Source organism: Equus przewalskii, chromosome 9, assembly GCF_037783145.1.
Source record: "Equus przewalskii isolate Varuska chromosome 9, EquPr2, whole genome shotgun sequence".
Classification (NCBI taxonomy): Eukaryota; Metazoa; Chordata; class Mammalia; order Perissodactyla; family Equidae; genus Equus; species Equus przewalskii.
In genome coordinates, this window is record NC_091839.1 from 8,678,901 (window position 1) to 8,692,603 (window position 13,703).

Genomic DNA, 13,703 nt, shown 5'->3' on the forward strand with positions numbered 1-13,703 from the left:
TTCTGCACTGGCATTCAAAAGACTCAAAGCTCCCTGAGGGCAGGGGTGAAATGTTTACTTCTTATTCTTCTTACTGTTTCATCCAGTGCCTAGGACGATGGCAGCACTTTGTTGAGTGAATGAATGCTGACAGAATACTCAACAACTTCTAAGATTTTGTCAGGGACCAGAGAAAAATTATTGGGTTTTTTCTCAGTGTCTAGAAGAAATCTGGAGGTCAGTGTTAATCATCGAGAAAAATACTGCTTATAGAATAGACACCTGTTCCTTTTAGGAGAGGATACTGGTTGAGGTAAGGTGGAAAGGAAACTTTTTTAAAAGATGATCTCAAAAAAAGGAAAATGAGAATGTCCTTTTCATGTCACACCACAATAGTCAGCCTGTACAGTGCACCACAGAGAACCTACTCCTAGGTGCCCAGCACCCTGAGGTAGAGGAAAAGAAAGATCTGAGACACGAGTCCATCTCGCTTTTTTAAACTCTAAGGAGAGACATAAAACTTGTGCACACAAAACTTCAATACAGCATATAATGAAGGACTAGTTAATATGATATGGATTATTAGTAGAAAAGTGTCGGAAAAACAGAAATCAAACTCATTAGCTTAGTTGAGGAGTAATTCCTAGAGAATATGTGCTTGATTTTCAAGGCTATGATCGGGCTTCCAAAATACAGTGATTATTTCAGTAAGAAATTTTGACAAGTAAGTAATTTTGATGTTTTGATGTGCTTAGGGATTATTTTGGAACTGCACATGTTAGCATTTTTTCGGTTAATTAGATACAGCCTTTTCCAAAACAGTTTCCCATCTGTTGAAAGAAAAGCTGCCTCCAGGCTAGGTCAGCACAAAATTGAAAAGCAAAAAACATTATGCATCTGCCTATTTCTTCTTTCCAATACACCCTCCACTCCAGGAGAGCCCCCATCCCTCCTACACACAGCCGTGGATTTTCTCTTATTTGCACCCCTTTCTCAATCCAGGCCTGAGAGGGCTTTGTGCACTTACTCTCTGTTAGATACACACTGTTGTTCATTCTTTCTGCAGAAGTACAATTACTTTGGTTCCCTCAGCCACTCTCCTAGAACCTCCTTTCCTGTATCCATCACTCAGGGTCACTATATTCCCTCTTACTGAGACTAAAGCTTTTCCTTACACCAGGCAAATGGCAGCTTTATACAATACTTGATGTAATGCTGAGTAAAAGAAGACTGACGGGAGAAGACTACAGACATTTTCCAACATGGGGGATTCTGAGGTGTCTGGTGACCCAACCAATCTCTTTAAAAAAAGGTGGGGGGTGTCTATGCTGGACTTAGGCAGATGAATACTAGAGGCGAAAGAACTTCATATGGGGTATTCCAGGGGAAAGTATAGAGAGGAAATAAGCATTGTATGTGTGGAAGACATATTCACTATGATTGCAAGAGAGAAATACTTAGAAGTTAATGGTATCATGATGGCATTCAGCAAAAGAAAGAAGACAATTCACCCATATCAGTAACTGATTGAGGGGAAAAGGGCAGTTATGGATTCAGGCAAAGTGGAAGAGAGCCAAATGGGCATCCGTGTGGCACAGGGGGAAAAACACAGGGTTTGGAGTCAAAGGTGAGTTTGAATGCTACCTCTGCACCTAGCAGGCCAGTTATTCTACCATTAACAAAGTGACGATCCTACCTCTTGAGCCTCAGTTTCTTAGTAGGCAAAATGAGGTAGATATAGTATAAAAATAAGGGATAACAGAATTATAACATACCTCGTAGCGTCTGGCCCATCACAGATATGCAGTGATACTTAAAGTGAAACAAATTAATATATGCTCATGAAGCTATTCCTACACCTACCCCACTACAAGGCTCAGATACCACCATACCTATGTCCAAACAGGGGTTATGAAATAGGCTCACGGCCAAGCGGCAGGACAAAGAATGGCATTTCCAACTGATTAGGACATGTTGTAACTTATAATATGTAATTTATGTAATTTCCAACTGATTATAATCTATAAATGAATGGAAATTAGAAGTCAAAGTATGTTCAACTTTGGATTCCAATCAGAACTACACAGCAGGCTGATGTATAATTCTGGAAGAGGAAAAGGCCTCACTAGACTATGGACCTAGTCTCCCACATGCTGAACTGGTGAGCAATAGACAAACTGGTAGATACAGTGATGAAGTAAATCATCTCCTGGCCTGAAACCCAGGAGATTCTAATGGGAAATCTGGAAAAAAAGACAAAACTTATGGGTAAATTCTAATCAAAAGGAGGAAGTTTACTGTTAATGCCCAGAACTCACGTTCCAATGAATAACCTGACCAATGACCCACAGACTCACAGATTGGATCTCCTCCTTTAAAAGACTGCAGAGAGCTGTGCAGTCCAATATAGCAGCCACTAACTGTACATGGCAATTGAAATTAATTAAAATAAAAAGTTTTAAAACTCAGTTTCTCAATCACACCTAGCCATATTTCAAGTGCTCAACAGTCAAACGTGGCTAGTGGCTGCTGTACTGGAAAGCACAGATACTGATCATTTCCATCATCACAGAATGTTCTATTAGACAGCACTGGATAGAGATCTAAATTAATACGACAAAGATCTTATGGACGAATGAGGAAGACAGAGAAATAGGGATTGGAGCCAGTTAAAGGAAGACAGAGAAACAGAACAGGGCTTTAGACAGAGAAAAAGAATAGTGGCCAGAACTATCTTATGCGTTCCAGTAAGCTGAGGAATATGAAAATGAAGAAAGGCAACCCGGATTTAGTCAAACTAGAGGGTCAGAAGCCAGAATGTAAGTAGTAAGACAATGGAAGAGAATTTGAGGTAAATGTGATAAGTGGAGATTGCAACTGGCATAGAAGTAATCGGAAGAGAGAAGGGAGTATGGTGTACAGGAAGACTAAAAAGGTCCTATAAAATGTTATGAAATTATTTTAAAGAAGATTTAAAGAAACAAAAATGTAAGATATAACTGCAGCAAAATAATTTATACCAGGCCAATTTCAATCAGAATTCCATGAGGATTTTATTTCTGAACTTGTAAAATTATTTTAAAGGATATATGGAAGAAAATGATCAATAACATAAAAGAAAATTTGAGGAAAAAAAGAAGTTTCTATGATCAATAATATAACCTAAGCCTTGCATTTTATACCTTCCTTCTATTAAAATCCCTATAAAAGGACTCCACCAGCGTGATTTGTAAAATTCTCTATCATTGTGGGGAAATGTCAAGAGAAACACACTTGAAGCATAAAAAATCTATGGGATGCAGAGGAGGACACAGCGAAGAGAAGCATGAACCTCCCCATCCTAACCACACCTGGTTAAAGGGAATTTCATGGTAAAAATACATGGAAGAATTTCCATATCAAGTGGATCTGTGTTGGGGCTACAGCTGAGGATCAGCATTAGGGCTGCTGTACAGCATTTTTCCTTTTAAATAGAAATAATATTAGAAAACATTCAAGCAATTAAAAAATGCATAAAGTAGAAAGTATACTCTCTCAAGATACCATCCCAAAGACCACGACTGTTCACATTGGGTCTATATCCTTCTAGGATTTTCCTTGTACAGATAAACAAACACAAATAATTTTTATATACATACTATTTCCAACTTGCGTAAAAAATTTTTTTTAACTTAAAACACTGTAGACATCTTTTCACGTCAGCACGAATAAAGCTACCTCATTCACAGAATGGAGTTACTATAACTTTTGCACTTGTATCCCGAAAGGTGAGTTACTTGCTTGCCAAAATTCAGTTGTGTTCTCAACCTGTTTAGTTCATTTGTACTTGGCATTTATAATTACATACTTTAATTTAATATTTAATTAACCGAGTGCTAAAAGAGAGTTGTTTTAATGAAAACTAAGTTGAAAGTTTTAGAAAAACAGGCTAAACATGAGTTACTTAAAGACTTGTTTTTTAATTAAGTGCAGAAGAGAATTGTCAAAGCCTGTTAAAAACATGAAACTCTACAAGGATTCCATACTCACATGGTTTGCAAGTGTTTTGCTTCACTTTAAAAGAAATAATAAGGGAAATTGTGGATAGTGTGGTTTATGTAAGAAAGACAATGCTGAACTCCAATCAACAGATCACATTCAAATAAAAGGCCTTGGCACTATATCAAAGGACTAATGAATGTTCATTTATATGCCATAAAGTTCAAATAAAATGTCTCACATATGTGTGTATACCGTAGTCCCCCCTTATCTGAGGTTTCGCTTCCCAAATATATTAAATGGAAAATTCCAGAAATAAACAATTTCTAAGTTTTAAATTGCGTGTCGTTCTGAGTAATGTAATGAAATCTTATGCCGTCCTGCTCCATCCACCTGGGTGGTGAATCATCTCTTTGTCCAGGGTGTCCAGGCTGCATGTGCTACCCACCTGTAAGTCACTTAGTAGCCTTCTCAGTTATCAGATCTACTGTCATGGTACCACAGTGCTTGTGTTCAAGTAACCCTTACTGTACTTAATGATGGCCCCAAGGCATAAGAGTAGTGATGTTGGCATTCGGATATGCCAAAGAGAAGCCATAAAGTGCTTTCTTTAAGTGAAAAGGTAAAAGTTCTCAATAAGAAAAAAAAATCATATGCTGAGGTTTCTAAGATCTACGGTAACTTTTATCACATTATATTGTTATAACTGTTCTCTTTTATTATTAGTTATTGTTAATCTCTTACTGTGCCTAATTTATAAATTAAACTTTATCACAGGTATGTTATGTTTGAGAAAAAACACAGTATATATAGCATTTGGTACTATCCACAGTTTCTGGCATCCACCGTGGGTCTTGGAATGTATCCCCTGAAGATAAGGGGGACTACTGTACTTTTTACAATTCATCATAACCAACTTTTTAAAAAACTGATCATTTACAAGTCAAATAAGCAGCTTCTACATTATGTGTTTTTACATAATTTTATATTTCTACAGGATACATTTCCAAAAGTGAAGTGTTAAATAAAACTAAATACATATTTTAAATATCAATATCCACTGTCAAATTGCCCTCCAAAACAATTTTTATCAATTTACATTCCTATCAGCAACATAAAGTGCATATCTTCAAACTCATCCACACTGACTTTGTTCTCAAACCCCTACAAGTAAAGAGTACTCACTATTATTTTAATTTGCAATTCTGATTATAAAGTTGAGCATTTTTATGTACATTTATGTTTATGTACTTTTTTGTATATCGTGGTTTCTTCTTTGGTGAATTCTTTACTTACATCTTTTGCACATATTTTAATTGTACTGTGCATCTTCTAAGTGATTTATAGAAGCCATTTATAAACTTAAGGCATTAAGGCTTTATAAGTATTTTTTCTCCTCAAATCATGACTTTTTACTGTCATGTCATCTTCATTTATAGCATTTTTGATAAAATTAAAAAATTTTTTTTTATGAAGTCAAATCTCTCAATTTTTCCCTTACAGAGTCTGGCCTTGATGTCATTTTAATAAAGATTTTCCAAAGTCCAATATTACATGAATATTATCCATAACTTTTAAGAAAATCTCTTTATGCCACTGATCTGAAAAGCTACCTTTATCTAACACTAAATTCCACACTTTCTCTATTGTTCCACTAATCTATTTCACTGTTCTTACAGTGGACGAATCTTCCTATGGATAACAGGCAAAATTCTTAAATATTAAAAATTGAACCAAGCAATACATTAAACAAATAATGCACATGACCAAGTATGCAATCCAGAAGTACAAAAATAGTTCAGCAGTAGGAAATCCTTGACTATAAATTGTTACAGGATTTTTTTCTGTAAGTTGTTATAAAGGAAAAAAAGATAAAAGAAGAGAAAAAAAATCACCTTGAAAGATGCCAAAGATATATAAAGTGCAAAAGCCTTTCCTGGTTAAAATATATACATACACAGATACATACATAAAGCTAGGAATGGAAGACGACAGGCACATTCAGTGTGAAACACCTGAAACAGTCCCACGATGTCACAAGGAAAAAACTGATAGCAACTGTTCAACACAGATATGGAAACTGTGGTTGATAAAGTAAAATTGAAAACAAGACAACGTACAAGGAGACGTAATTACTGGAAAGGACACTTCATCTAGCAAACCGTTTGCCTTTTCCTCCTAGTACACAGGAAACTGCATCTCCCAACTTCCCTTGCAGCCATGTAACTGAATTCTGGCCAATCAGAAGTGACAGATGCCACAAATGCTACTTCTGTGCTGGTCCATTAAAAATGTCCTGAGAGAGCCTCCATCCATCTTTATCTCTCTGTTTGTGTGTCCGTCTGTCTCAATTTCCTCTCTCTCTCTTTCTTACTGGCTGGCTTCAGAGGATCAAGTGGAGGACTCCAAGGCCCTAAGAGAAGATGAAGCCAAGAGATGAAGAGGCCGTCTACCTGAATGACAGCATGCAGCAGAGGCCCCAGGTAACCTCACACTGGATTGTGACACGTACAAGATATAATCTTTACTGCTTTTATTCACTGAGATTTTGTTAAAGCAATTAGCTTTACCCTGACTAATAAACTCAGAGAATTGTTGAAAAACTACAAGTAAGTAAGAAAACACATTAAATGGCTAGACAGATGCAAATTAATACCTTTTTTATATACCAACAATAACCAGTCAAACATCTAAAGGGAAATAAAGCTATATAGTAGGGAAAATAGTGTAGCACTGGTTTAGGAATGAATAAATAGATCAATGGAGCAGAAAACAAAGGACAGAAACAAGGTTCATGCAAATATAAGAACGTGGCATATGATGGAGGTGGCATTATAATCAACAAGGAAGAAATGGATTAATCAATAAACAGTATTGGGAAAACACCACGTGAAAAAAAACCTCACAGTCATATTTTAAAATTAAAGTCCACATGGGTTATGGGAGTAAGAGTGAAAAACAGAACTTTAAAACTATTAAAAAATAATACAGGAGAATATTTTTAGGACCCCAATTAGAGGAAGATCTAGTAAACATGACTGCAATAAAGCATCAACTATAATGGAAAAGACGGGCGAATGCGACACTATCATTACAGACTTGTGGGTGAGAGGACATGGCGAAGTTAAAAGGCACGGCACAGTCTGGGAAAAGACACCAAAAACACATACTATAGAAAAATGATTAATGTCCAGAATTTATAAAGCAGTTCTACAAATCAATAAGAAAAAGACAACATTATCCCAAAGAATGAGTTAAAAATATGAGCAGGTAATTCACAGAAGAGAAGAACTGAGTGGACAATGAATTTCTGGAAAAATGCTCAATCTTACTAAGCAAATTAAAACAACTTTGAGAGGCCGGCCCTGTGGCCGAGTGGTTAAGTTTGTGCGGTACGCTTTGGCAGCCCAGGGTTTCGCCAGTTCAAATCTTGGGTGCGGACATGGCACCGCTCATCAAGCCACGCTGAGGCGGCGCCCCACATGCCACAACTAGAAGGACCCACAACTAAAAATACACAACTACGTACTGGGGAGCTTTGGGAGAAAAAGGAAAAATAACATCTTTAAAAAAAACCCAAAAAACCAACTTTGAGAGCACTTCTCTTCCACCATATTGGCAAAAATTTAAGTTGGACAATATCAAGAACTTAAGATGGAGAAGATCAAGAGAATAAGGAAACAGGAATTCTCAAACATTGTTAGTAGGAATATGAACTAATACAATCACTTTCAAGAATAATTCGAGTATCTAGTCAAATAAAATGTGCACTCCTATGCCCCAGCAATTTTACTCTAGGTACAAATCCTTGGCAAACTCTTATGTGCATATGCATGGAAACGTATCCTGCCACAATGTGAGACAGCAAAAAAGAGAAACAATCTCAATGGTCATCAGTAGGGAAATAATTAAATAAAACTATAGTAAATTCAAAACAAACAATACCATACAGCAGTTAAAACAGAATGGAACTATATTACATATAGATTTACCAAGGATAAATCTCAAAACTGATGTTGAGTAACAAAAGCAAGCTACAGAACAAAATGTAAAGAGTACCACCTATAAAAATAAAAAGACGTTTTTTTACAGAAGCGTAAATGTTTACAAAAAATGTTTTAAAAATGGACTGAGAGGCCGGCCTCATGGCTGAGTGGTTAAGTTTGCAGGCTCTACTTTGGCAGCCCAGGGTTTCACTGGTTTGCATCCTGGGCGCGGACATGGCACTGCTTGTAGGGCCACGCTGAGGCGGCGTCCCACATGCCACAACTAGAAGGACCCACAACTAAAATATACAACCAGGTACTGGGGGCATTTGGGGAGAAAATGCAGGAAAAAAAGATTGGCAACAGTTGTTAGCTCAGTTGCCAATTTAAAACAACAAAAAAAAGGACTGGAAGGATGTATACTGAATTCATGACTGTGGTTGCTTCTGAGAGCAAGAGGTAAAAGAGGGAAAGCAAACTGAGAATGGGGAATGAAGAGAACTTGCACTTAAAATAGTTTATCTCTTTTATCGAAAGTAAAACTAAATAAAAATATTAACAATGGTCAATTCTTGGTGGAATTTGTTATACTATTGTCTATACTTCTCTGTATTTTTAACTTTATCAATAGAAAATAAAAAAACATTTCCTAAATAAAAACTTGACTCTCCATCCTGAAAGAGAACAAATGTACCAGGAAAAAGTAACCCAAAATGGTTAAGACTGAGATATGCCCTAATAAAATGACTTCAAAATTAAAGAACCATTGGGAGATCAGAACAAAATCCAAAATTACTTACACATAAAGGAAACACATCAGCTGGCATCAGACTTCTTCATAACAACATTCAACACCAATTCTATACTATAAGACATTTAAGGAAAGAATGGCTGATTATGAACAAGGTAGAACTCAGGGGGACACTGTTTGCATGAGTCCTTTTTGAGGAAACTGCTAGAGGACAAACTTCAGCCAATCAAGAAAGGTCTAGAGAAATGTCAGCAAAAAGACTAGTGGAAAACACCAAATATAGTTAACCACAGAACTAAGACTAAGTGAAAGGCTGGGATAATGTGACAGAACAGCATGTAAATATAATATGCCTTGACAATGTAAAAAGCACACAACTAACAAAATTTGGGAAGAGAAGGGCAGGGAGTAAAATAAGGCTGCTTATTAACTCAACTGTAACAGGTAAAAATCAAAGGCTGGTTTTGAAAGCTAATCAATCGAGTAACCGAAGGAATAAATACTGTCTAAATAAACAGAGCACTATAACCATCAAAGTAAACACTAGAACAAAAGAAAAACCTTCCTATTTATTCTAAAAATTATAGTATTACATGACAAAAAAGGCTAGGAAAACAGGTAAGTGAAAGTCTTTTTAAAAAACTATAAAAACCAGAAAATACAATATAAAACAATATACAGAATTAAGCCCAAACATGTCACAAATGTAATTTGGACTTTCACCTATTAAATTGAAATGATATTCAGACTGGTTCCCAAAGCAAAGCTCAATGCTATACTGCACGTAAACCCCACATTTAAAACAAAAGGATTCTAAACGTTGAAAATGAAAGGATGGGTAAGGGCCCTAAAGAAAGCAGAAAAAGGCAAGAAACAGATGCCCCCCCAGGGCTTCCGGAAGGCAGGCAGGCCGCTGACATCTTGATTTTAGCCCTGGAAGACCCATTTTAACTACTGACCTCCAGAGCTATAAGATAATCAACTTGTATTGTTTTAAGCTACTACGTTTGAGGGAATTTGTTACAGCAGCAATAAGAAATTAATACAGAAAGTAACTCTTTCTGGAGGGGAATTTGGCAATTCCCAACAAAATTACATATGCACTTAGCAATCCCCTATCTCAGAACCTACCCTGAAAATACAGGCCCAACAATACGAAAATACATATGACTAGGTTATTTATTGCAGCATTGTTGTAACTGTAAAATACTGCAAACATCCTAAATGTCCACATGTTAGAAAGTAGTTGAATAAATTATCATGATATCTGCACAATGAAGTATTTCGCAGCTGTTAAAAAAATGAAGATCTCTGTGAATTAATGTGGCATGATTTCCTGAAAATATAGTTAAGTGAAAAAAGCAAAATGTAAACAGTATCTGTAGTATGCTACTCTTCATGTAGCATACAAGGAGATAAAAGAAACTACACATATACCTGCTCATTTGTGCAAAAGAAACATAAAGGGCAAACTTGAAAATAAAGAGATTAGTAATCTACAAAGTGTGGGTAAGAAAGAAAGGGCTAGGAAGAAGTAGGGAATAGAAACAGGACAGCAGGGATGAGGAGGGAGCAAGCATAGTTTTGAGTCTTAGAAGCATGTAATGTTTCAGATGCCAAAAAAATAAACAAGTAAAACCAACCAGGATGTGGTAGAAACCCAAAACAGAATACAAACAGTAGCAAATAAACCTAAAAGAACTAACCTAAGTAACTTTGGAAAATAGTATTTTGACTGAATATTGTAACTCTAAAGACAAAAAAAAGAACCATATACAAATAATGTAATCTAGTTAGTAAATTTGTTTCTCACAGAAGAATAGGTTGGAAATTCTGAAACTACTTTATGTGTATACTAAAATTGAGCAAATAAGTAAATAGACTGTTTCTCAGTGTGGGAAAAAGAAATTACAAGTAAATAAAGGAGGGGGGTTAGGATAAACCCTGTGGAGCAGGACTAGAATCAAGGCATGAAGATAAACTGATCATTTTAATACACAACAAGATAGAGGCAGAAATACAGAGGTGTGTGTGTGTTAGTGTACACACATATATTTTCCAGCTCAATCTACGTGAGGGCCTAGAAGCAATGGCATCCCAGTAGCAACGAGCACACCTAATACCCAGACCTTGGTTTCTAACATCATTTCCCAAGAAGAGGAACGAGGGCTCCTTGGAGAAGTGGTTGATTGAAGGCTGGGGGAAAGAAAACAAGGTAAACCTGGAACACCTAGAACCGGGAAGGAAGTGCTCAGATAACAGACGGGGGTATGTTAAAAGGTCAAAAGAACCAACTTGAAGGAGATCCCAATGGTCAAAGCTGGAACAGTTTGAACAACAAAATAATGACTCATTGGATTCACTGTGAGGTAATCATAGACAAAATAAAAATCCATGATTCCATAAATATAAAAAAAATAATTGAATATATAAATAAATGGGAGAGAAGGAACAGCTCCTAATTAACAATCCTAATTAACACATGTAAAGAAAAGAAAGAAATGGAAAATCAACATTAGGTCAACAATACAGTAATAATTGTTGCAGACAAGATCCAAGGGGCCAATGCTAGAATTAGTGGGCAAAAGTTTCAGAAGAAATTAAATAGTCTCAAAGTATATCCCCCAAGATATTTATTAATTACAAATAGAAAAATAGTAAATTTACAATGGAGAAACCAAACAGACACCACTTTCACCAAGTGACCAAAGTTAACATCATCGATAATAAGACATAGCAATATTATGAATACTTTGGTATAAATGCACCGAGAGTGACACAACATTATTTCTGTGGCGCTCTTTTCAAAAATGCATTACCTCAATTTAGTCATGAGAAAACATCGGATAAACCCAAATTGAGTACAAGCAGATGTAACAAGCCATTTATCTAGAGTGAAGCTTATCTGAAGACTCTGGGAGAGATTTTTCCAAGAAGAGAAAATCAATGGATTACCTAATGCGTCTGAGTGTCTTAAGAGATTTATACAATTGATGGGGAGTTGGGAATTGAGTTAGGAATACATATATAGAAAACTAAGGAAGAAAACAAATAAATAAAACCCCCGGATAATTGTTAACTCTAGGAAAAATAAAAAGTCGTATAAGCAAGTAATCTTCGCAAATGCACAGCACAGCTATGACTAGCATTTAATAGCCACAATAATGCAAATGCTGATTAGTGATTCAATCAAAATTATGCTATTGGTGAGATGAGGAATGGGAAATTGTGTGTGTGTGCGCGCATATGTGTTGGATTCAGGATAAGAAAGTACTAAATTCTTACTTTCTTAGTAAGAAGATATTGGATGAGAACTAAACTGAAAAAACAATCAAGAAATAGCAACATAAACATATTTGTTAGAGACAGGAAGGAAACACCAAAAGAAGCTATAAAAGTAAAGAAAGTGGATCCCTCTAGGGAGAGGAAAACTGGAGAGCAGGGCAAGAAACTGCCTTTTTTAAGGGAATAAGCCTTGTAAAACTACTTGACTCTTTAAACTATGTGCAATCATAAGTTTGATAAAAATAAAAACTCTAAAAAGAACTCTAGAAATGTATACAATTCTGACCATAAAGGGGAAAGAAGAGCTGGGAAAGACTGAGATTCAAGGTATAGACAGAAGTATTACAGAGTCTCCAATCTGACAGAAATAGGGAGGAAACACCCCCACGCCCACCCCTGCCCCGCCCCTTAAGCCCTGGGCAGCCTCCTCACATGCAGCCCTTCTCACGATCACTTGGGCTGGCCCCTTACAACAGCCCAAGTTCCCCATCACTCACCTGCATATTGACCATCTGACATCTCTCTCTCTACCATCCAAGGTTCCTTCCCTTGCTCCAACAAGGAGATCATGTTGGGCTTAGAGATGGAGAGTCCTGTTTACAGGAGAAGAAAAATGAGAGCAAGAGAGAGACAGATAGATGGACAAGTCAACCTGCTATAGCCGTTCCAGGACTCAGACTCAATCTCTTGGTCATTAGGCAAGAAAGGACATCAGAGGAAGGGCCACAGAATGGAATAATACTTGCATGGAAGATGAGGAAATTGAAGCTTCTTCCATAGCGGTTCTCAAAGTGCTAGAGCAGAAGCACCATCACCTAGAAACTTACTTGAAACGCACATTCTCAGGCCCCCACCCAGACCTACTGAATCGGAAACCACAGTGGTTCTCAAACTTTAATGGGCATCAGCATCACTGGAGGGCTCATTAAAATCCAGACTACTGGGCCTATTCCCAGAGTTTCTGATTCTGTAGGTCTAAAGTGGGACCCCATAAACTGCAATTTAACAAATTCCCAGACCATACTGATGCTGCTATTCCAAACCATTATTCTACAACAAAGCGAACTACTCATTTCTAACTCTATGAAACTACTTCAATCATTTCCTGGGAACAGGAAGTAGAAATTCAGCTGAGCACTTAAGATGCCCTAGATATTCCCAGTGGAGGAGGCAAAACACCCAGAGGGAAGATTTTGAATTATGGGGGAGAGACATCCTTACCAAGCCATACCAAGTTCCTGTAGTTCTCCAACATGACGTCTCTGTATAAATCTTTCTGAGATGAGTCCAGCCATTCCCATTCCTCTTGGGAAAAACCTAGAGCCACATCCCTGAAGGTCACCAAACCCTGAAATAAAAAATTTCTTGTTTGCCAAGTGGTCCCATATGGTCCTAGCAGGAAAGATGAATTCTGCCAGAGTTCAAAGCTCTAAGTGGTCCAAGAAAAATAATTACTGGGGAACAAGTATGTGCCTAGGTTTATCAAATATTTTGGGAAAAAGAGAAATATTAGAAACAGACTCACCCTTTGAAGTGTTCACATTTTTGTGAAAGAGAAAAGACATGCTCAGGAAAAAAATTAGCTTATAGCATGAAACATGAGTTTATAACATGAAAGTATATGAGCAAAGGCTAAGTTTTATGTTACATATACTAAGTATCAAGACATTTTCATAGGGAGAAGTCCTTCATGTCCCCCAAACTAGGATATCAGATGGGTCAGA

General features: G+C 36.8%; 1 protein-coding gene across 8 annotated transcripts in view; it reads right to left on the minus strand.

Moving 5' to 3' along the window:
* Positions 1 to 13,703, minus strand: part of ZNF527 (zinc finger protein 527) — a 48,518-nt gene that overhangs the window by 2,541 nt on the left and 32,274 nt on the right. For 3 of the 8 annotated variants that reach the window (XM_070557548.1, XM_070557547.1, XM_008522516.2), the window contains exons 3-4: positions 13,211 to 13,327; positions 12,477 to 12,572 (exon numbers count right to left, since the gene is read on the minus strand). In XM_070557548.1, the coding sequence (XP_070413649.1) occupies positions 12,477 to 12,572; positions 13,211 to 13,280 (166 nt within the window). In that variant the 5' untranslated portion in view covers positions 13,281 to 13,327. Of the gene's footprint in view, positions 1 to 8,743; positions 8,780 to 12,476; positions 12,573 to 13,200; positions 13,328 to 13,703 lie in introns of those variants that run through there. The other 5 variants (XM_070557544.1, XM_008522515.2, XM_070557543.1 and 2 more) reach the window with 3 other exon arrangements.